Consider the following 23,867-nt stretch of genomic DNA (forward strand, 5'->3'; position numbering starts at 1 on the left):
GCTTACTCTGTGCAGAGCACTGTACTAAGCGCTTGGGAAGTACAAATTGGCAACATCTAGAGACAGTCCCTACCCAACAGTGGGCTCACAGTCTAAAAGGGGGAGACAGAGAACAAAACCAAACATACTAACAAAATAAAATAGAATAGATATGTACAAGTAAAATAGAGTAATAAATATGTACAAACATATATACATATATACAGGTGCTGTGGGGAAGGGAAGGAGACTCCAGGAGGCCTTCCTAGACTCCAGGAGGCCTTCCCAGAGTGAGCCCCTTCCTTCCTCTCCCCCTCGTCCCCCTCTCCATCCCCCCATCTTACCTCCTTCCCTTCCCCACAGCACCTGTATATATGTATATATGTTTGTACATATTTATTACTCTATTTATTCTACTTGTACATATCTATTCTATTTATTTTATTTTGTTAATATGTTTGGTTTTGTTCTCTGTCTCCCCCTTCTAGACTGTGAGCCCACTGTTGGGTAGGGACCGTCTCTATATGTTGCCAATTTGTACTTCCCAAGCGCTTAGTACAGTGCTCTGCACACAGTAAGCGCTCAATAAATACGATTGATGATGATGATGAATGAATGAACGAACGGGAAGGCCTGCCGGGCGGCTCCGCCCGTCTTCCTGCCCTCAAGCCGGCCAAAGGCGCCCGCCCGGCTCCCCGCAATCAATATGAATGAATGAATGAATGAATGAATGAATGAATGAACGAACGAAAGTGAAGGCCTGCGGGGCGGCTCCGCCCGTCTCCCCGCCCCCCGCAATCAATACAATTGAATGAATGAATGAATGAGCCCACTTTTAGACTGTGAGCCCACTGTTGGGTAGGGACTGTCTCTAGATGTTGCCAATTTGTACTTCCCAAGCGCTTAGCACAGTGCTCTGCACATAGTAAGCGCTCAATAAATACGATTGATGATGAATGAGCCCACTGTTGCGTAGGGACTGTCTCTATATGTTGCCAACCTGTACTTCCCAAGCGCTTAGCACAGTGCTCTGCACACAGAAAGCGCTCAATAAATACGATTGATTGACTGATTGATTGAATGAATGAATGAACGAACGAACGAACGTGAAGGCCTGCCGGGCGGCTCCGCCCGTCTCCCCTGCCCTCGCGCCGGCCAACGGCGCCCGCCCCCGGCAATCAATACGATTGAATGAATGAATGAATGAATGAGTGAATGAATGAATGAACGAACGAACGAACGTGAAGGCCTGCCGGGCGGCTCCGCCCGTCTCCCTGCCCTCGCGCCGGCCAACGGCGCCCGCCCCGCCCCCCGCAATCAGTACGAATGAATGAATGAATGAATGAGCGAACGAACGAACGTGAAGGCCTGCGGTCCCTGCCCTCGCGCCGGCCCCGCCCCCCGCTCCCTCCGCCTCCGCGCGGCGCCGTCGCACGGGGGCGGCGCGTGCGCCCCTCGCCCCCCCCGCCCCCCGCGCGCGCGCGCTAACCGCCGCGCGCTAACCGCCGCGCGCGCCCCGGCGGCCCCCGCGGGCGCACGCGCGGCAGCCCGGCTCACCACACGCGCGGGCGCCGGCTCACCGGCCGCCCGGGCCCCCTCAGCCCGCGCGACCCCCGGAGCGGCCCCGGGATGAGCCTGGCAGGCGGCAGCGCCGGCCTCGGGGCCCCCAACGGCCCCCCGCCGCCGGGCAGCCCCGGGGAAGCCCAGCCCGGCCCGGGGGACCCGGAGCAGCCGCCGGCGCCGGCGGCGGGAGCGGGAGCGGGAGCGGGAGAAGGCGGGGACGGAGGAGCGGACGGCGGCCCGCAGCCCGAGAGCCGCTCCGTCTGCAGCCGCAGTAGCAGCGGCGGCGGCGGCGCCGAGCAGCGCTCCGGGCAGCAGCAGCAGCCGCCGCCGCCGCCGCCGCAGCACCAGCCCATCTGCAAGATCTGCTTCCAGGGCTCCGAGCAGGTAAGGGCCCGCGCCCGCGGTTCAGCACCACGGACAGGGCCGCCTCATCCCGCCCGACGGACCGCTCCCTTTCCCTCGTTCCTCCGCTCGGCCGTTCGGACGGGGCGCGGGGCGGCCCCCCCACGGGCTCCCCGGCTCCAAGGGGGGCACAGACCACACGGCACGGAGGCGGGGGGCACAGTCGGCGGGACAAATGGGATTCGAGCTCTAGGCGCACCGTCCCCCTTTTACACTGTGAGCCCCCCGTTGCGTAGGGACCGTCTCTCTATGTTGCCAATTTGTACTTCCCGAGCGCTTGGTACGGTGCTCTGCACACAGTAAGCGCTCAATAAATACGATTGATGATGACGGTCAACAGAATCAACAGAATAGGGAATATGTGCAAGTGAAATAGAGTAGCAAATCTGTACCGACGTATATACAGGTGCTGAGGGGAGGGGAAGGAGGGGGCTCGGTGTGGGAAGGCCTCCTGGAGGAGGTGAGCTCGCGGTAGGGCTTTGAAGGGAGGAAGAGAGCCAGATTGGCGGGTGTGGGCGGGGAGGGCATTGCCGACCACCGGACCGACCGCTCGGGAAGGTACAAGTCGGCAACAGCGAGAGAGAGAGCCGGTCCCTCCCCGAGCCCGGGCTCACCTTCCTGGCGGTCCTCCGGTCCGAGCCCCGGCACTCATTCCTTCCGTCCTACCGACGACTGGGAGCCCACTGTTGGGTAGGGACCGTCTCTAGATGTTGCCAACTTGTACTTCCCAAGCGCTTAGTACACTGCTCTGCACACAGTAAGCGCTCAATAAATACGATTGATGATGATGATGATGATGACTGAGCACCCCCGGGGCCACGGCACTGCACTGACCAAAGCTCGGAAAGTCCAACACGGCGGCAAAGAGAGACGGGCCCGGTGGGGAGACAGACATCGAGACGGGTAAACGGGCCTGCGGCTCCACATTTTCCCCTGACACATCGGGGTTCTTTTTTTTTTAAATGGGGGCAGGTGGGGGTGACGAAGAGTCAACATTCTCAAGGTAGTTAAATGACGATGGCGTTGTCGTCTCATTAACGGATTTTTTAAATCCATTTAATATGAAAGGGGTAGGTGATGCTTTACAGCTGGTGAAATCCTGGTCCACCCCAAAGCATACAGTTTCTCTCTCCCCTCCCTCTCCCCTCCCTCTCCTCTCCCTCTCCTCTCCCTTTCCCCTCCCTCTCCCCTCCCTCTCCCCTCCCTCTCCCCTCCCTCTCTCACACATTCACACACACACCCCTCTTCTCCCCCCTCCAAGAAACCCCCCGAAACAAGTATGTGTTAGGTACATAAAAGATGGGGTGTGTTAGGTACGTAAAAGATGGGGTGTGTTAGGTACATAAAAGATGGGGTGTGTTAGGTACATAAAAGATGGGAAAGTGGGGATGGCGATTTTAACTGTACGGGTTTTTTTTCCATCTAGAAATCCAATCTGTTACGCCTTACCTTTTAGACTGTGAGCCCACTATTGGGTAGGGACTGTCTCTATATGTTGCCAACTTGTACTTCCCAAGCGCTTAGTACAGTGCTCTGCACACAGTAAGCGCTCAATAAATGCGATCGATGATCATGCGTGTGGAAATTCTCAAGGGGTCAAGGAACTATTTAGAGGAGCCAAATCCAGGTCGATCATGTTCGTTAATGCCACGTACTCCACTGATGAATTTGTAACAACCTGCAAAATGTAGCGTTTACGCTGGTAAAGAAAACGTAGTCGCATCTACTTTGAGGAAACGTCAGGTTGTGGATTTTGCTGAAGAACCAAACTGTATGGAAATTCATGAGCTTTCAGGATTGTAGTGCTTTTTGTCGATATTTATGATGCTATTTCTGACTTCATAAAAGCAGGCTGCTCCGCCAAGTTATTCCTCCATGTGGCATGCGTTTCTTTTTTAGTCATGATTAAGAATAACTGCAGAGGAAATGCATCTGACCATCCACTTTAAAAGTTATTAAAGCGATCCGATAGTAGGGACGTTTTCCCCAAGGGCATCGGGAGTGAACACTCTACCTGCTTCCCTAAGCCTGTAGAACGTTGGAATCATTAAGAGATACCAGTATCTTTGCCAGAGTTTCGTTTTATTTTTATCGGAAGGGTGAACATATATTTTCATTTGATATTAGAGCCTAATACTCCTGGTATTGTTTTGAAAAAAAAAAGAAAGGGTTCTTTTTTTTAAAAAAAAAACAAACACCTAACCATAAAGTTAATTTTAACTTGTTTTCTCTTTAGGGTGAATTATTAAATCCTTGCCGATGTGATGGGTCAGTACGATATACACATCAGCTGTGCCTGTTAAAGTGGATCAGTGAAAGAGGGTCCTGGACCTGTGAGCTCTGTTGTTACAGATACCATGTGATAGCAATTAAAATGAAAAAACCTTGCCAGGTAATTGTTCGTCATATTTATGTTTATTAAATGAATGTTGATGAATGAGATTCTCAGTGCCCAATCTCTGAGGATTTAGAAGGCCTTGCCTTTTCTTTTCTTTTTTTTCCTTTTTGCTATTAAGAGTAAGAATGATTCAACTAGTAATATTGTACTCCAAATGTATGTGGTGGAGCTTAATTACTTCCTAGGAGACTCTGTGCCCTTGCTTGATATTTATTGATGAAAAGGTATAGCTCTCTGATACTAAGGGTGATGATTAAAATGTAATCTATTAATCTTTCAGCTAAAATGATCCTAGACAAGTTTAATTTATGTGCCACATAATGGGTTTATTAATAGATTTAAAAATTAAATATTTGTACATTGGTTCTGCGCTATTTCCGGGAATTGGCCACAGGCAGGAAAAAAAAAAGCTGTACTGTGGGTGGAGTGCAGAGGAAGATCGGAGTGGCTCGGAAGCTCTGTTCTTTACCCTGCAGCTCTTTCTTCAGTTCTCCCTCTGTCACAGTTTCTGCTTTCTGTTTTCATTTTTTCTACACCTTGATTATTTCAGCCACTTTCTATTCCTCCCTCTGGACAGTTACGCTAGTTCCCGTTCCCAAAAGGAAATCCTAAAAAAATGTAAGTGACCAGAGTGTGCCACAGGATGGAGATGGAATTGACCGGACCATAAAAAAGTTGACAGTAAAAGCATAAAGAGACTCAATGGTACAAGGGTGAGAGAGGATGCGGGGAAAAATGAAAAGTGAAGGCTCTCCCTGTTTCCCACTTTAAATTTTTCTTTCCCCGTTTCATTTCAGCTCCCTTACCTTTTCGCTTCTCGGTGTTCAGGAAGTGCACATGATGCTAAATAAACAGAGCAGATTAGGTGTCCAAGGGTTGGAGAAGGGAGTCCGGGTGTTCATTCTCTTCTTAAAGGTGATTATTCTCCAGCTCTTTAAGGAATGATTTAGCAAACAAAAACAGTTTGAATTTTCTCAGTCCAGCCTGGGGTAGTGAACACGTGGAAAAGCCATAGGTAAACTGATAAAGAAGCGATGATAATCCATTGCAGAGAAAGTAAAAACGTAATCACTTTTCAACACAGGGGGTTGGATGAACCGGTTGGGTGCCGGGCCCTGGGTTCATCAAAGTCCTCTTACCAGGTACTTGCAGAATGTGGGCTGAATATTTGGATTTCCCAGCATAATTTAAAGAGACAGCATGGCCTAGTGGAGAGAGCAAGGACCTGGAAGTTCGGACCCCGGCTCTACCACGTATCTGCTGTGACCTTGGGCAAGTCACTTCACTTCCCTGGGCCTCAGTTACCTTACCTGTAAAATGGGGATTGAGACTGTGAGCCCCGATGCAGGGCAGGGACGGTGTCCACCCTGACTACCTTGTGTCTGCCCCAGGGCTTAGTACAGTGCCTGGCACAGAATAAGCACTTGACAGATACCCCAATGATCATTATTAATACAAGCAGAAGGAAACGTCCTAGGAGGCTTCGGTCCTAGGAGGCTTCGGTTTGGAATAGCCTTTGGGCCACATTTTCACTTGGGCTGTGTTCAAATGCCCAAAGGTTTATGCTGCTGAGAACAGGGAGGTAAAATTATTTTCAAAATTTCAACCTTTAAGGTCAGACTTTCCATTCATATGATCAAAGTTTCAATTTATATGATCGAAACCACCTTTATATTAGAAATACATGATTTGGTGGATGGGAAAGAAAGATGTTTCAGAGTAGTGCCTTATGGCAATTTGATTCCGCCAAACAATCCATTACCTGGTTGCAGTTTACATTACTTTTTCTGACGTACATTCACAGTCAACACTGTTGTAGTTGGGGGAGTTATTACTGTGCCTTGAATATCCAATAGTGCTGCAGCCTACTGTGAACCCAATTGTGGAGCTACTCTTTCTTGGTGAGATGATAAATCAGCCAGATCATGTCAGTGAGTAAGTGACTTCAAAAAAGTGAAGTATGCACCTTAGGGAAACTCATTCACTCTTGCAAGCCCCTGGATCATTTGTCCAGAGCAGCAATTTATCGCAGTGGTACCCAGTACTCTGAAAGAGTTAACGCTTTTCCCAAGAGAAAATTTGTTCTCTGGCAGAATCTAACTTAAATGGGCTGGGTTTAAGATGCTTTCTAATTAGTTCTCACTGAATATTTTCGTAGAACCCCTTTGTATATGCTCATTGTCCCTCGTATAACTACCTGATATACTTTTGTTTTTCAAAAAGTGGAAAAATTGAACCAGTCCAATCTGCTCATGGGAGTTTCCAAAATTTGTGGCTAATTTCCCTTTCTTCTTTACCCATGGCCTTCTACTCCCTGCTGTTTTTTCTTCTCTGCATCTTTTGATCAAGTCAGGGTTGGTGGAAGCATTGGAGGGCTTATGTGATTTGTGTGTGGGTGGTTTGTGGGCCCCCTTTCCCTTCTTTCTGTCACAGGTGCTAAGGAGCCATGGATAATGGGGGCAGAAGGGAGCAATGCTAGTGGCCCAACCAGATTTTCACATCACGATTTCTAGTGTACCTTTCTGGGGCACCCAAACATTCTCCCGGATGATAATAATAATAATAATGGCATTTATTAAGCACTTACTATGTGCAAAGCACTGTTCTTAAGTGCTGGGGAGGTTACAAGGTGATCGGTTGTCCCACAGGGGGCTCACAGTCTTAATCCCCGTTTTTCAGATGAGGTAACTCAGGCACAGAGAAGTTAAGTGACTTGCCCAAAGTCACACAGCTGACAATTGGCGGAGCCGGGATTTGAACCCATGACCTCTGACTCATGTGATAATGTGGCATAGCTATAAACTCGGGAGAAATTCAAAGTCATTTTAAGGATAACGTTAAGAAAATAACTACTAATGGTGATCCTAGTCTCAATTATAAGAAAAAAATGGGTAGAATGTACCAAGTTGAATCCATGCAACAAGACATGATTTGTGAATACATCCGACCTGATCTTCATGAATCTTAGGAGAATGATTTTGATTGGCATCTGGAACAGGAGTCTCTTTTTAAGTCAGCCTCAAACGTATTTCCAAAAAACCCAATCTCTCAAAAATGTATTATCAAAATTTTCAGAGCCCTACCGATTTATAAAAAGGTATGCGATGAGAGTGAGTCTGAATAGTCTGAAAAGTGCAGTAGCAGTGTTTTAGGAGGAACCTTTTCATCTGTGGTAAAACTTGGTGTCATCCTTAACTTTACAATCGTCTGGTCAATTTTTGGCTTTAATTTACTAGGCTGTTTACATTTGTAAAGACACTGCAAATATTTGTAGAATTATACACGAGTGATCGCACCTTTTTCTGCAGTAACACCTACAATATGTAAGATGTTTGTCTCATACTTTGGGCGTGTTGCCAATCTGATGGCAGAATGAAAATATGTGAATTTTGCCTGTGTCTTAAGAGGCGCTTACAGGACCCGACTCAGTTGCCAGCTAAAGTAAGGAAGGTTGGCAACCGGTATTTTTGGTTGCAGTTTACCACTGCAGGACGTGGTAGAGCTTGTGGAGATAGCATTGCCATGGCACTGCTGAGGGCATTGGTTTCTATCCTGGCCATCATGACGGTTCCCTGGTGCCCAAAAGGCTGGGGCTGCAGTCAGCCGTAGGTTGTCCTCCTCCTTCTGCTGGCCCATCGATAGCTTGTCTGCTCTCTGGATTTGCCTAGAAACCACTGTGGCAGGCGGCTGAGTGAATAGTCTGAGCGGTGGAAAACATGAAATGCTCTCCCCCTCATGTGCCGAGCCTCGGGTACCAAGGACTGGCTCGTCTCTGGCGGGTGTAGGGGACTGTTCAGGATACGAGAGTAGACAAGGGAAATTGAGAGATTGAGAGATGCTCCGTAACTCCAAATCTTCTGGGATACATACGTAGTTGCGGTGTCCTTTGTGAGTCTTGGGGCAGCTTTCGTAAGTGTGGAGCCTTTGGTTCGGAGAGGAAAGTAGAAGGGATATTTAAAGAGCTGAAGCTTCACCCGCTAGGTGTGAGCTCTTTCGTCAATCAGTCAGGGTTATTTATTGAACACTTATGGTGTTCAGAGCACCGTACTAAGCTCTTGGGAGAGGACAAATAACAAAGTTAGTAGACATGTACCCTGCCCACACGAGAAGCTTACAGTCTAGAGGGAGAGACAGACATTAAAATAAAAATAGATTTTATCTGCGTACATAAATGCTGCGGGGCAGAGGATGGGGTGTACGTGAAGTGCTTAAGGGGGTACAGGTGATGCACAAGGGGTTAGGGAGTAGGGGAAATGAGGGCTTAGTCAGTGAAGGCCTTTTGGGAGAAATGTGATTTAATAAGGCTTTGAAGGTGGGGAGAGTAGTGGTCTGTCATATACAAAGGGGGAGGGAGTTCCGGGCCAGAGGGAGGAGGTGGGCAAGAAGTCCGCGATGGGATAGTGGTAAAGTGAGTAGGTTGGCATTAGAGAAGCAAAGCGTGTGGGCTGGGTTGTAGTAGGAGAGTAGCAAGGTGAGGTAGGAGGGGGGCAAGTTGATTGAGGGCTTTAAAACTCATGGTGAAGAGTTTCTGTTTGCAGAGGGGGATGGACAAACATTGGAGGTTCTTGAGGAGTCGGGAGACATGGACGAGTGTGTTTTTTGTTTTTGTTTTTTTAAGAAAAACGAAGTATGGACTGGATTGAGTGGGGAACAGGAGGCAGAGAGGTCAGCAACGAGTCTAATGCAGTCGTCAAGCTGAAGTCTAAGTGCTTGGTACAGTGTAGTAGCAGTTAGGATAGAGAGGAAAGAGCAGATTTTAGCGATGTGAAAGTGGAACCGACAAGATTTAATGACAACTCGAATCTGTGGGTTGAATGATAAGATGAGCGACGTTAGGGCTGGAGAGGTAGGTAGATCTGGTAAGCATCCACATTCACATGAGGTTTGAAGCCATGGGAGTGAATGAGTTCTCTGAGGGAGTGGGTGTAGATGGAGAATGGCAAGGAACCCAGAACTGAGCCCTGAGGGACTCCTACAGTCAGCGGGTGGGAGGCAGAGAGGAAGCCCATGAAGGAGACTTAGAAAGGGCAGCCAGGGAGAGAGATAGGAGGAGAACTAAGAGCGGGTGGTTAGTGAAGCCTAGGTCAGATAACGTTTCCAGGAGAAGGGGATGGTTGACAGTGTCGAAGGTGGTTGAGAGGTTGAGGAGGATTACAGTGGAGTAGGGGCCATTGAATTTGGCAAGAATGAAGTCACTGATAACCTTAAAGAGGGCCGTTTCGTGGAATGAGGGAATAGGGGTCAGATTGGAGGAGGTCAAGGAAGGAGTTGGAGGAGAGGAAGTGAAGTTAGCAGGTTATAGGCAACTTACTCAAGGAGAGAAATGGTAGGAGGGGGATGGGGAAATAATTGGAGGGAGCTGTGGGGTCAAGGGAGGGGTATGTGAGATTGTTTGAAAGTACTGAGGAAGAACTCATTGGCAAATGAATGGTTGAAGATGGTAGTCAGTATCACATCTCTTTATTGTAATCTCCCAAGCATGTAATTAAATGCCCTGCGCAGAGGAAACCCTCAGTATATACTACTGAGTCATTTGTCTTTAATGGTCCCTGGAAACGTTAGTTTCAGGGTCTCTGTCTCCTCACACTACCCTCAACACTACTTCTGCAGGAGCAGTCATATTCCCAGGTCTCTCCAGCACCCAATAGTAATAGTAAGAGCTGTGGTGTTTGTTAAGTGCTTACTGTGTGCCAACCACGCTACTAAGTACTGGGGTGAGATACAAGATCATCAGGTCAGATACATTCCCTGTCCCACACGGGGCCCACATCTTAAGTAGGAGGCAGAATAGGTGTTGCATCCCCATTTTACAGATGAGGAAGCTGAGGCACTGAGAAATTAAGGGACTGGCCCAAGGTCACCCAACAGGTAAGTAGCAGAGCCAGGATGGCTGTACACCTGGACAAATAAGGCAGGGAGAGAGAAGCAGGCCTAGGTGATCAGGGCACGATGAAGGAAGGAGGAACCGGTGAATATGACAACCAGGGAGGAAATCTGGGTCTTCTATGGATGGAGGAGGTGTTAGGGATGGTGAGGAAGAAAGCATGATGGTGGACCTAAAACAAATGCCCCCGGGGCTTTAGTAGGAGACAGATTTAAGGATGGGACTTGACTCCCGGAGAGGTCAGTGGGGAGAGGTGAAGCAGTCTAGAGCAAGCATCTCCTAGGGGCTTGGGGCCTAGAAATGTGTCCCAGTTGGCTCAACTCTAGGAATGGCCCTTAATGGAACACCGATTTCACTGCCCAGGAAATCAGTCCTTATCCTATTGCGGAGGACCTGGCAGTAGCAGAGAGGTGGGGAGGCAGAACCGCAGCATAAAGCGAGAGCCGGGCTCTCTATCACCACTACCACAATTTTCTATGACACTGCTCAGTTTCCACCCACTGGGTAAATGGTGAAGTAGAATGCTGTATCACATCCCCAAGTTTCCCCATGAAAGCAGCTCGTCTTTGGAGGCTGAGAATAAGAGCTGGCTATCGGAACCACTTGAAACATCCTGGGCAAGAATAATAGGATATGTTGTTGGGTTTTTTTTTAAATGGTATTTGATAAGCACTGATGTGTAGTAAGCACTGCGGTTATCTAATCAGGTTAGCCATAGTCCATTCCCCACAGAGGGCTCAGAGTCTTAATTCCCATTTTGCAGATGAGGAATCTGAGGCACAGAGTGGTTAAGTACCTTGCCCAAGGTCACACAGCAGGCAAGTGGAGGAGCCGGAATTAGAACCCAGGTCCTTCTGGCTCCCAGTCCCGTGCTTTATCCCATTTGGCCACACTGCTTCTCCTTGTCTGTTATTTTGTCTGCATGGTCCAGGTTAGGGTAGATATTTAGCCAGAGGAATGCTTCATGCCAATTTGGGGGAAAACTAAAATGAAAAATAATGTCTGAAACCCCCTGCTAGCCCCCTGCACACAAATACAGAAAGGAAAAATAAAGTGGGATAGAAAAGGCATATCAGAAAATACCTTTGACTAGGACTAGCAAGTTATCTAGCACGTTGCATTAGAATTACTTATTACCTAGAAAATTGAGACTTTGATCTCAATATTTCAGGTCTTTCAAGCTCCTAATTCCCAAAACCTTTCATCCAAAATAACCATATAGTTGAGGCCAAGGTCTGTGTTTTCATCTCAGTTATCTTAAGAATTGGTAAGGGTAAACCTGGCCTGGGTGTGAAGAATGATTTTTTTTTCCATTAATAATGAGAGGGGCTAAAAATCCTGGCACTTCAGAAAATACCACTGAATTTTTAATGAACATGTAATATAGAGATTTTGAATTTGCAATGGGGACATATTTTTGAAATACCCTGCTGGAACACCAGAAGAGTATTTGCTAACAAAGGTGTTAGAAACAATTTTTATTAATTGAAAAAAATATTACCTATGAGATATTAGTAAAACTGGGGTTTTTTGTTGTTGTTGTTTGCTTGGTATTTGTTTAAGCATTTACTATGTGCCAGGCACTGTTCTAAGCACTAGGGCAGATGCAAAGTAATTAGGTTGGACACAGTCCGTGTCTCACATGGAGTTCACAGTTCTAATCCCTATTTTACTGATGAGGTGATTAAGGCACAGAGAAGTTAAGTGACTTGCCCAAAGTCACACAGCAAATAAATGGTAGAGCCAGGATTATAACCCACATCTTTCTGATGCCCAGGCACGTGCTCTGTCCACTAGACCATGCAGCCATAATCCCCTCTGTTTTAGTGAGCTCAGTATAGCATGGCTTTGTCTTGCATCTGTAATTTCCACTAAGGAATTTTTGGTGAAACATAAGATTGGGATAGGGGAAAATCTCTAGTCCTTTATGGCTACAGGTATTCCCTTCTCCCTGTGCTCATGTAGGGTTGGGAATGAGACTATTCTGTAACCTAGCTACTTTTTAAGCATGTTTTAGGGACCTTTTGAAATATGCTAATAACCAGGTTGTATTGTGTTAGCACCAGTTTGATCACTGTCCATTCAGTTGGTGATGTAGATAGAGAATAAAGGTGAGAAGCAGCATAGCCTATAGGAAAGGGCAAAGTACTGGGATTCAGGTTCGAATCCCAACTCTGATGCCTGCCTGCTTTGTGACTTTGTGCAAGCCACTCAACTTCCCTGTGCTTCAGTTTATTCATCTAAGAAATAGAGATTAAATAATAATAATAATAATGGCATTTATTAAGTGCTTGCTATGTGCTAAGCTCTGGGGAGGTTACAGGGCGATCAGGTTGTCCCACGGGGGGCTCACAGTCTTAATCCCCATTTTACAGATGAGGTAACTGAGGCACAGAGAAGTTAAGTGACTTGCCCAAAGTCACACAGCTGACAATTGGCAGAGCTGGGATTTGAACCCATGACCTCTGACTCCAAAGTATGTACACTTTTCACTGAGCCAGGCTCCTCTTCCTCCTCCCTTTTGTACTGTGGGGCAGGGACTGTGTCTGATCTGATTATATTTTCCCTACCCCATGGGCTTAGTACTCTACTTGGCACATAGCAAGTGCGTAACAAATGCACAATCAGTACTATTATTGAAAGGCAGGAATGGTCATATTAGGTAGAAATGAATAGATCCAGGCCTTCTTACTTTATTCAATTTAGGCGATAGCACAAGGTAGGCACACCTATTGTTGAGGACGCTCCACACCCACTGCTTCAACATTTACCACTAATTCAGAAGTGGTGACAACGGTGGATGTTAAAGGTGGTGGAAATTTGTCAGTTGAGGAAGGGATGAGGAAGGAATCATTTAGGTTTGGAATCTCAACATAACTCTTTCACAGGGTAGGGAGAGTAGACCACTCTCACATTGGGAAGTAGGTATCTCCTGACTGTTTGCCCAACAAAGTGAAAATGAAAAATTGGTATTATCTGGCTGTTCATTTGATCCATATGTGGATCAATTTATGGGTCATTTGATCCACATGTGAGTGCCTGTGGGAAGCAGCGTAGGACCTGGCTTCTCATCCTGGCTCTGTATATGTCTGCTGAATGACCTTGGATGAGTCACTTATTTTCTTCCTGTCTGTTACCTCATCTGTAAAATGGGGATTAAATCCTACTCCATCCCATTTAGACTGTGAGCCCCATGTGGCACAGGGACTGTATTCAACTTAATTATCTTGTATCGACCCCAGAGCTGTTCTAAGTAAACACTTAAAACAAGTACCATAATCATCATCCATATAGACAGCTAGCTAAATTAGACCATTTAGTTCCTAAAGTGTTTTTTTAGGGCAGGAATGATCAGGTTTGCTGTGGAATGTGCCACCATCACCTTTTTTTTTTTAGTAGAATTGATGGCAGCATCGTTATGGAAGTACCTATAACAGTACAGATTTAAGACTTCATTATTCAATTCAAGGAGGCTTTTTCTGGAGTCCATATTATTTGAGGACATAGTGAAATAATGTATAAGGTAGAAAGGAGTTTATGCTTCACATTCTCATTCACTTTACAGTAAATTTGTTTAAAATAAGACTACAAATGGTAACTCAATTTGGAAAAATGAAGGAATTTTAATTTTATTAAGAGATTTTTCTGGGCTTTCCAAAGTATAACTGCTGTTTCTAAATGTACCAAGTTAATAAGATATTTAACAATTAAGATTGTTAAAATATGATTTATGTAGAGGATGACACTAGCCTGCTTTTTAGATTATATGGATAAACATCACTGAAACTCAGTAAATGGGTGGGGTTAGACCTAAGCATTCATCACTGAATAAAATAGAAGTGCTTGTGATTCATGGAATGATGCCCTTCAAATAAGTGACTGGATTCTGATTTATCTGGGATGTATATGCCTTTCATATAGATTACAAAGTGTGCTCTCTGTTGCATTTGATGTCCATAAGCATAACCTTAGGTTAGCAAATGTCTAGTATATTTTCATTAATTCTTACTTGCCCACCATCTGATTTTACTTCATTTTATTATTTTGGGGGGTATAATTTCTTTGAAGATTTGGGCTTCTATGAATTATTTATCTGATGGATAGTCATAATACATCGTGAAGTGTCTGGTTTGAGATTAAGAGCAGTGTACCACTGCATAATGAACCAGTTCTCTTCAGTCTAGGAACACTGAAAGTGGTGGGCAACTTTAGAAAATCATTAACTCTTTTGGCCTGAAAAAGTACTCAATGCACTCTGAGGGCATTTCCTCAATGCTACTCTAATTGAAGAGCTAATGCAGCTTCTTATTCCCCAGGAGTAATTTACTCCCTGGGGGAGTCTGGGTTACTCAAAATAAATTGAGTTACTACAGGGTGTGTGGAAGGATGTTTTGTTTTTTTAAACAAAGAACAATGTTTTGTACCATTGCTTGATTTACAGCACAGCAGAGTTGTTTCCTATGTTTAATTTAACATATAGATGTTTTATGCATCACTTGGCTTGTATGTCAATTACATAATTATTGCAAAGATAACAGTTGATATCATCCAAGCTTGTTTGTTTTAATGGCATTTATTAGATGCTTATTGTGTGCCAGGCACTGTACTAAGTGCCAGGACAGGTACAAGATAATCAGACTGAAACCAGTTCTTGTCCCACATGGAGCTCACAGTCTTAATCCCCATTTTAGAGATGAGGTAACTGAGGCATGGAGAAGTGAAATGACTTGTCCAAGGTCACACAGCAGACAAGTGGCAGAGCTGGGATTAGAATCCAGATCCTTTTGACTCCCAGGACCATGCTGCTTCTGAGTGGAGTCTTAAGAGTAGAGGTCTCTAATGACCGAGTCTTCATTATTTTACACAATGTTATAGATCCCATTTAAATGTATGTAATGATGTGTGATTATAATGAAAATTGTCAAAATAAATGAAGTGCATATCATAATACAATTTTCTTGCTTAATTTATCATTTTTGTTCATCTGGTTATTTTCTCAAAACTCATTAATCTGGCCTCTAGACAATAGTATAAATTAATGATAACCTGCTGTATAAAAATATATGTATAATTTCAACACTCAATTAATTTGTATGCTGCATGTGTCATAGCTACAGTCCATCCTTATGAATTATTACAGGACTTTCAGGTAATAGGGGAAAAGGGGATAAAGTTAATTTAGGGCATGTTTCACAACAAAGTGAAGTTTTGTGCTTGCCCAAATTCTGTGGTCCTGGACTGGCAGTCATTTGGTGTTGGGAAAAGTTGGTGAGGCAGAAGAGGGAGGAATGTGTCAGTGGGGCAGGAATGAGGGAGGGAATAGAGAAAGTAGGAGGAAAAAACATGAGTAGGAAGAAGCCTTGTGAATTCTCATGTTCAAATTGTTTTTGATGAGATCTGTTGGTATCCATGCCCCGAATAATGGAGGTTTGAGGTAAGCTGCCTTCACTGCACTAGTAGTAATGAAGAGGTTTTGGAAAGTAGTAAGTTAGTAAGTTAGCATTAATTGTTTGAACTCTCACGAGCTGTATGCCTCTGTATGTGGTGGGTGAATCCAGAATAAAGAATAGGTACGATCTGTGTCTTCAAATGGCCTGTAATCCAGAGGGGAGCGTAGCTACACAAACATCAGCTCAATATAAAATATCGACAAGCACAGTTACTACAAGAAGGAGTTAAGGAGAAGGATTCTCGGGGATGGTGTGGCTAGAGGAGAAGTAAGAGTAAAAGAGAAGATAGGAGGGCATTAGTTCAGCACAGAGATTGTTTGTGAATAGAGCCGGGGAAGCAAGGAAAATCCAATTCTCTGTCCTGGTGATGTGCCTATTCACTGCTTCCAGTAGGGCTCAAGGCTGTGGTTCCTCATTCTGCAGATAGCAGTTCCTTGTATTCCTGCAGATAACTTCATTCTTGAGAAGCTGGACAACAAGCTGTCTTGGTGATTTCGATGCCGCTTTGTGAGACATTTGTGATATTGCCAGCCTAAGTGTAGAAGATTTATACGGTCAGTCCCGCACTGATCTCTTATGTGTCAGTAGTGGTCACCAACTTTCAAATCTTCCTGGGCATGGTGATATAATCAGGGCAAGGCCATGGTTTTGACTATGGTTCCCTCCGTGGTGTCATTTTCGTGTATGGGAGGTGGGCATTTGTGTTGCTAGTTATGAGCTGTTATCTAATTAGTCCACCCTCCAACAAACCTATATCTACCCCAGCTCCTAGAACAGTGCTTGATCCAGAGTACAAAATCAACAGTGGTGATAGGAATGGAACACTGTGATTTAGCTTTGTGAACTCTTAAACGTCAATTATTTTTCTGACCCATCTGCCTCAACTCTATTCAGATACTCTATTCGAGAAGCAGCGTGGCTCAGTGGAAAGAGCACGGGCTTTGGAGAGAGGTCATGGGTTCAAATCCCGGCTCTGCCAGTAGTCAGCTGTGTGACTTCAGGCAAGTCACTTAACTTCTCTGGACCTGTTACCTCATCTGTAAAATGGAGATTAAGACTGTGAGCCCTTTGTGGGACACCCTGATCACCTTGTATCCCCCCAGCGCTTAGAACAGTGCTTTGCACATAACAAGTGCTTAACAAATGCCATTATTATTATATTTACTAAATTTTGTTTTCTTTTGTTGCTACTCTTCAGTATTGGGGAATCTAAGATAATGATTAGTGTAATGGTTTTATGAATGGCACCTGTAAAATACAAATAATGATTACAGTAATATATTCTGAAGGATCATTATCATCAATGGTATTTATTGAGCACATATTATTGGCTGAGCACTCTACTGAGCACTTAGGAGAGTACAGTGCAACAGAGTTGGCAGTCACTGATGTTCCCTGTCTGCAATGAATTTACAGTCCAGTGGATGAGTTTATGAATGCAAGGATATAGTCTTTATTTATATTAGGAACAGTTCTCTGACGTAATGCTAAGGTTATGAGTTTGTAGGTAACAGAAGCATCAAATAAAAATCCTAAATAAAAAGGTTGTGGCCTTGTCCAGGTACCCTGTCCTGAAGCACATGGAAAGAAAGGTGGGTACTAAAGCAGTGCCAGCAGGAGCCTGAGTTTTCCAAATTGTATTTAATATCTTGCCAATCAATCAACCAATGATATTTATTGAGCACTGATTGTGTGCAGAGCATTGTGCTAAGCACTTGGGAGAGTGGAATAGAGTTTTTTTATGTATTTAAGTGCTTACCATGTGTTAGGCACTGTACTAAGTACTGGGGTAGGTACAAGCTAATCAGGTTGGACACAGTCCCTATCTCATGTGAGGCTCACAGTCTTAATCCCCATTTTACAGATGAGGAAACTGAGGCACAGAGAAATTAAATAATAATAATTATGGTATTTGTTAAGCGCTTAACTATGTGCCAGGCATCATATTAAGCACAGGGGTGGATATAAACAGATACGGTTGGACACAGTTCCTGTCCCACATGGGGCCCAGTATCAATTCCCACTTTAAAGATGAGGTAACTGAGGCCCAGAGAAGTGAAGGTCCCACAGCAGACAAGTGGCGGAGCCGGGATTAGAACCCATGTCCTTTTGACTTCCAAACCTGTGCTCTATCCATTACTCTATGCTGCTTCGCATAAGTGACTTGCACAAGGTCACACAAGTGATGGAGCTGGGATTAGAACTCAAGTCCTTCTGACTCCCGAGCCCATGCTCTGTCTACTAGGCCGTGCTGCTTCTCAGTAGATATTATGATCTCTGCCCTCAAGGAGTTTATGATGAATTGGGGGATACAGACACTGAAATAAGTAACTGGTAGGAAAGGAGACCGAACCCAAGATGTTTGTTCCTCACCTGGGACGTTTGTTCCTCAGAGATGGAGAGAGTAGAAGGGGAAGGCAGAGGATGAATCTGACCCATTGATAGCAAATTATCCGCTGACATTTCATTGGCAACCAATTAGGAGACATTTATCTAAAAATCTGTCAGTGTGGGAAATAGTTTGAAAGCCACATTGTTTTGGAACATTTTACAGTACAGAACGGTTTGTCACACTAAATCTAATACCTACACTTGAATGAACTTCTTAATGACTTCCCAAACAGCCTGTTTGTTGTTTTGAAGACGCAACCTTAAGAGTGCATATAATGAACAAAATTATTTCAAAATAGAATTTTTAAAATGTTGCTAATTAGCTACATTCAGCTCTTTTTAAAAAAGAAAAAATGTCATGAAAGAAGAGTTGATTAATGCTAATTAGCCTAAATGTCATATATTTGTTTTTCAAGTTGTCACTAGCTGAAGGATTTCATTTAAGTTTTTAAAGAACTTGAACAATATGCTGTGAACTTTTCTGTGGGATTATGTGTACCTTGGGGCTGATAATAAAGCATTTTGGGGCTGTGAAATCTCTCACCCAAATGAAAACATGGGGAAACTTTTAAAATAGGTATGTATAACTATTCTAAGCATTTTTCCTATCCCATTTTTCTAGTGTTAATAGTTTGGTACAGCCAGTGACCCACAAGATTATGATATTTAGACTTTTCCTAGGTGTCAGACTTTCCTGTACAGCCAGTTATTTGGGTATAGGGGTTTGGAAGAATATAACCTAGCTTTTTTTCTATTTTGAGAGACATAACATGAAATGACTCTTCCAAAAACATTAGAGGACTTCTGCCTCTAATGATGAAAAGAATAGAAAAGAATAGAATAGAAAAGAATGATGATTGACATGAGGAAAAATCCTTCATAATTAAAATACATAGGTGGTCCATACAAAAGGTGGACTACATAAGGAAAAGATTGCATTGTGCCTTACATCTTTTTATCGATTTATATTTAACCAACACCTTTCAGAAGCCCAACTCACCAGAGTAACTCTGCCTTCTATGTTTCAGCAATATTATCTAGACAATAAAAATCTTAGACTTAGAAATGCATTCTGAAGAAAAGTATGCCAAACTTGAGTCTTCAAAGGCAAAGCAAAGTCAGAAGCTGGGGCAGTTGTTCAGGGAAAGTCTTGCAAAAATTATTAGCTTCTAGACTGTGAGCCCACTGTTGGGTAGGGACCGTCTCTATATGTTGCCAACTTGTACTTCCCAAGCACTTAGTACAGTGCTCTGCACACAGTAAGCGCTCAATAAATACGATTGAATGAATGAATGTGCCCTGGAAGGAAAAGAGACTGTTGGACCTCTTATCCAGATGAGCTTTTTACAATGAAACAGATCCACTGGGTAATTGCTGCTTCTTTTGACTTCACTTTCCCCGGGCCCAAGTTTAATTACAGAAATTTGTAGGCTTAATATGAACATTGAAGTATTTGTTCATTTTCTCTAATATTGCACCTTTATCAGGCAATGCAATTTTTTCAAGCCAGATTTGTCAGTAGATTGTTCTGTTTTAGACATTGCTTCACTCAGGACAAGGCTAGCCCTGGGAGCCTAATTGAAATTCTAATATGTTTGGGCATGGAGATGCAGTTCCTTTGAAAAAGTTTGTTTGATCCACTGTTTAACATTACAATGTGAATTTATTTCTGTTACTGACAGAGAACATTTTTGCCCACTCTTTCATCCTCACTTCCATTTTCTTACTACCCTGAGTAATCTCAAAGGAATATCCAGAGTCCTGGCAAGCCAGCTGGGAGGGTGGGAAAAGAGGGCTGGGCTGGCCACCCATCTGGACCCTATTTAGCCATGTGGTCCTGGACTAATCAAGACCTGCTCAAGGAAGCTAGAAAATAGTGTTATATCTTCTCTCCATGAGCCGAACTAGTATCTTAAAATAAAATGTGAGGAACTGCAAAAACTAACTTTTCATTAAGTTATTTTTTTCTGGCATTAACAAAACCTTTATTTCATCATCAGCAGGTGAAGAAATATCTGTACACACAAATATCAAAAAGATTCATTTTCTTCACTTTGGAAAAACAAAGGCTAAGGGGGAGCAAAATAGAAGTGTACAGCAGATTTAAACAAATGAAAAAGAAACACTTCTTCACCCGGAGAAGTTATTGAAACTGCTGTGCTAAATCTGTTTAGAGCCTCATAGAATCTTTCTCCCTGTTGGTATCATTCACTGTGATGTGCCTTTGCACAAATGCTTAATTAGTGCTTCTGTTTTTGAGGTAGATGTAATGGTCATTGAAGACTCACAGATGCCACTGAACAATTTGTAAGGCTTGAGAAAAATGATTGTTTGATTAGGGAGTGTGTTCTTTTCCCCTTTCAAAACTGGACAGTCAAGCTTTCAAAACTGACAAGTACAGTCAGTTCCTATAAGACCTTTGTGCTAAGGATAATCACATTGTAGTTCTCCCCACTAGGCCAGTGACACTCATGTACAGGGTTCAGGTCCCGGCTCCGCCACTTGTCAGCTGTGTGACTTTGGGCAAGTCACTTCACTTCTCTGGGCCTCAGTTCCCTGATCTGTAAAATGGGGATGAAGACTGTGAGCCCCCCGTGGGACAACCTGATCACCTTGTAACCTCCCCAGCACTTAGAACAGTGCTTTGCACATAGTAAGCGCTTAATAAATGCCATAAAAAAACCCCATTCCTCCAACACTGGCTTGGGTTCTATTCCAGTGGGTGCAGATTGTGTAAAGAACACTCTCTAATTCTTTAATACTGTTGTAGCAGACCAAATGTGTGTGTGTGTGTGTGTGTGTGTGTGTGTACACATATATATATATCCCTCCTATGCAGTGATCATTCACCCAATTATCTCAAATTTATATATCCACAAAAATGTCAAAAAGACTCAAATATTTTATAAAAATCAGCTTGATTTTCTTTGGTTCATTTAGCACTGGGATGAAACAGAACAGAATATTTACTCTCGGCAGAAAATGAGAGTAAGAGATTCATTTTAATCTGTACGGAAAGGCTTACTCCGTGACATTGCTGTTGTTTTTCAGTGCTTACACATCTTGAATACTTTTAGAGAAGCAGTGTGGCTCAGTGGAAAGAGCCCGGGCTTGGGAGCCAGAGGTCATGGGTTCAAATCCCGACTCTGCCACTTGTCAGCTGTGTGACTTTGGGCAAGTCACTTCATTTCTCTGTGTCTCAGTTACCTCATCTGTAAAATGGGGATTAAGACTGTGAGCCCCCGTGGGACAACCTGATCACCTTGTAACCTCCCCCGTGCTTAGGACAGTGCTTTGCACATAGTAAGCACTTAATAAATGCCATTATTATTATTATTATTTTAAGATTCTGCTGGATAAACCTTTGGGTAATTGAATAGTGCTATACTGCTACAGGTCATTTCAGTACAAAGTGCTCATTTCAAGCACTTGGTACAGTGCTCTGCACACAGTAAGTGCTCAATACATATTATTTAATGGAGTGAATATGCATGGTGACTCAACCTAGCAATATATAATCCTATTGAATTCTCTTCAATAACCTTTAGATTTTTTATCTGCCCCTATTGGAGGCCCAGGGTTCATAACAAAGTTTCAGCTGGTTCCCATGAGGTAACCGAAGTGTGAAACACATCTAAAAAATAAAGTTAATGTCCTAGAACTACTTCTGCCTTCCAAAATTTAGTGCATTGGGAGCCGACAAGAGAAGTTTCCATAAATTAGCCAATTTAGAACAGTCCCGGGGTATAGCTGTAGTTCTTTTGGATAGATTAAAAAAATGTTTTAATGCCAACCATTTCATTAGAGGCACCTTCTGTGACTTTGGAAGGTTTAGTAACCTTATGCCATATTTAATAGAGGATTTAGATTCAATATGGTTAACCAATAGATTAATATTCATTTGTATGTCTCATTTCCAAACACAATCCTTTGCTGAACTCTCATGTTTCTAAATGACCCAGCTATTTCTAGCTTAATTTTCAATTTAACCAAAAGGGGAGTGGCAAATGGATTGTGTAAGGAGGCAGTGTGGCCTAGAGGAAAGAGCATAAGCCTGGGAGAGCAGCTGGGTTCTAATCCCAGCTGTGCCACGTGGCTGCTGTGTGACCTTGGGCAAGTTACTTGACTTCTCCATGCCTCAGTTTCCTCCTCTGTAAAATGTGGATCAAATCCTACTCTATCCTACTTTGACTATGAAACCCATATGAGGTAGGGATGATGACCGTCCTTGGTGACCTTGTATCTACCCCAGTGCTTAGGGCAATGTTTAGAACTCAGCAAATTAACAAATTCCACAATTATTAATCAGTATTTTTTCCGAGTGATTTTTGTTTGCCGAGCACTGTTCTAAGCAGTTGGGAGAGTACAGTGTAACCGAGTTGGTACATAGGTTCCCTGCCCACAGAAAGTTAGGGGGAGACAGACATTAATATGAATAAACAAATTTTGGATATGTACATAAGTGCTGTGGGGCTGAGAGAGGGATTAATAAAGAGTGCAAATCCAAGTACAAGGGTGATGCAGATGGTTGTGGGAAAAGAGGAAATGAGGGCTTCATCGGGGATCATTTTTCCAGGACCGTTTTGAAGGCAACTGAGAGGTCAAGGAGATTACGATGGAGTAGTGGCCACTGGATTTGACAAGAAGGAAGTTATTCATGATGTTAGAGAGGGCAGTTTCTATGGAGGGGGCAGAAGCCAGATTGGAGGAAGTCAAAGAGAACTGGAGGAAAGAAAGTGGAAGCAGCATCTGTAAACAACTTGTTCATGGCATTGGAGAGGAATGGTAGGAGGGTGTTGTGGGTTCAAGGAAGGTTTTCTGCTTTTTTTTTTTAGAGTAGGGAAAACATAAGCATGTTTGAAAGCAGTGGGGATGAAACCATTGGAAAATGAATGGTTGAGAAGGGGAGAGGAGAGGGAGCAAGTGTGGGGTGGGATGGGTTTGGAGACAGAGGTGGAAGGGGGTAGATTTTTGACAAATCAGGAGATCTCCTCTTGAGATACTGTTGAAGCTCTGACTTTCTCTTTTCCCCAAACTGAGGTCTTTACCCTTTCTTGTGAGCAGGATAGAAATCGTGTTGCATAGCATTCAGAAGAGACATAAAAACATGAAATAAGGAAGAAATGTGCTAACATTCATTCATTCATCAATCATATTTATTGAGCACTTACTGTGGGCACAGCACTGTACTAAGTGCTTGGGAAGTCCAAGTTGGCCACATATACAGTGCTCTGCACACAGTAAGCACTCAATAAATACGATTGATGATATAGAGACGGTCCCTATCCGACAACGGGCTCACAGTCTAGAAGGGGGAAACAGAACAAAACAAAACATGTGGACACTCCTCTAGTTACTTTTAAAATAAAGCTTCTAAATACTGGTTACTGGGATTCCTTTGGCAGAAGAGTTCATTTCATCAGTTTTCCATAACTGAATTTAGGCTAGATCAATTACTGTGTAGCCCTGTTATTTTTTTAACCCTTCTATTAAAATGTTACATTAGATTTGGAATGTTAATAGAATTAAAAGAACGAGGCAACTTCCTTTAATTCATCGTGTGCTCACGGTTTTATGTGGGAGACATGAAATAGGAAAGAAATACCCAAGAAGGCCCTGGATACTAGGGAGGGGAAGGGGGAGAAGAAGAGAGCAAGCATATTACCGCAAAGATATATCTTGAGAGAAAAGACAGTGAAGAAGGGGGTATGTATTGGCTAACAGCTCTCTGGTTCCTGGGAAATTTGGTTTCTCATTTTGAACTCATTTTTTATTCCTGGGCTTAAATTACTAGCTAACC

The 23,867-nt window shown here is 43.8% G+C and overlaps 1 protein-coding gene across 1 annotated transcript in view; it reads left to right on the plus strand.

Annotated features, from left to right (window-relative positions):
• Positions 1-1,608: 1,608 nt before the first annotated feature.
• Positions 1,609-23,867, plus strand: part of MARCHF11 (membrane associated ring-CH-type finger 11) — a 65,804-nt gene continuing 43,545 nt past the window's right edge. Inside the window, exons 1-2 of the mRNA XM_038770283.1 lie at positions 1,609-1,926; positions 4,181-4,336. Of these exons, the coding sequence (XP_038626211.1) occupies positions 1,609-1,926; positions 4,181-4,336 (474 nt within the window). The remainder of the gene's footprint in view (positions 1,927-4,180; positions 4,337-23,867) is intronic.

Source organism: Tachyglossus aculeatus, chromosome X3, assembly GCF_015852505.1.
Source record: "Tachyglossus aculeatus isolate mTacAcu1 chromosome X3, mTacAcu1.pri, whole genome shotgun sequence".
Lineage (NCBI taxonomy): Eukaryota > Metazoa > Chordata > Mammalia > Monotremata > Tachyglossidae > Tachyglossus > Tachyglossus aculeatus.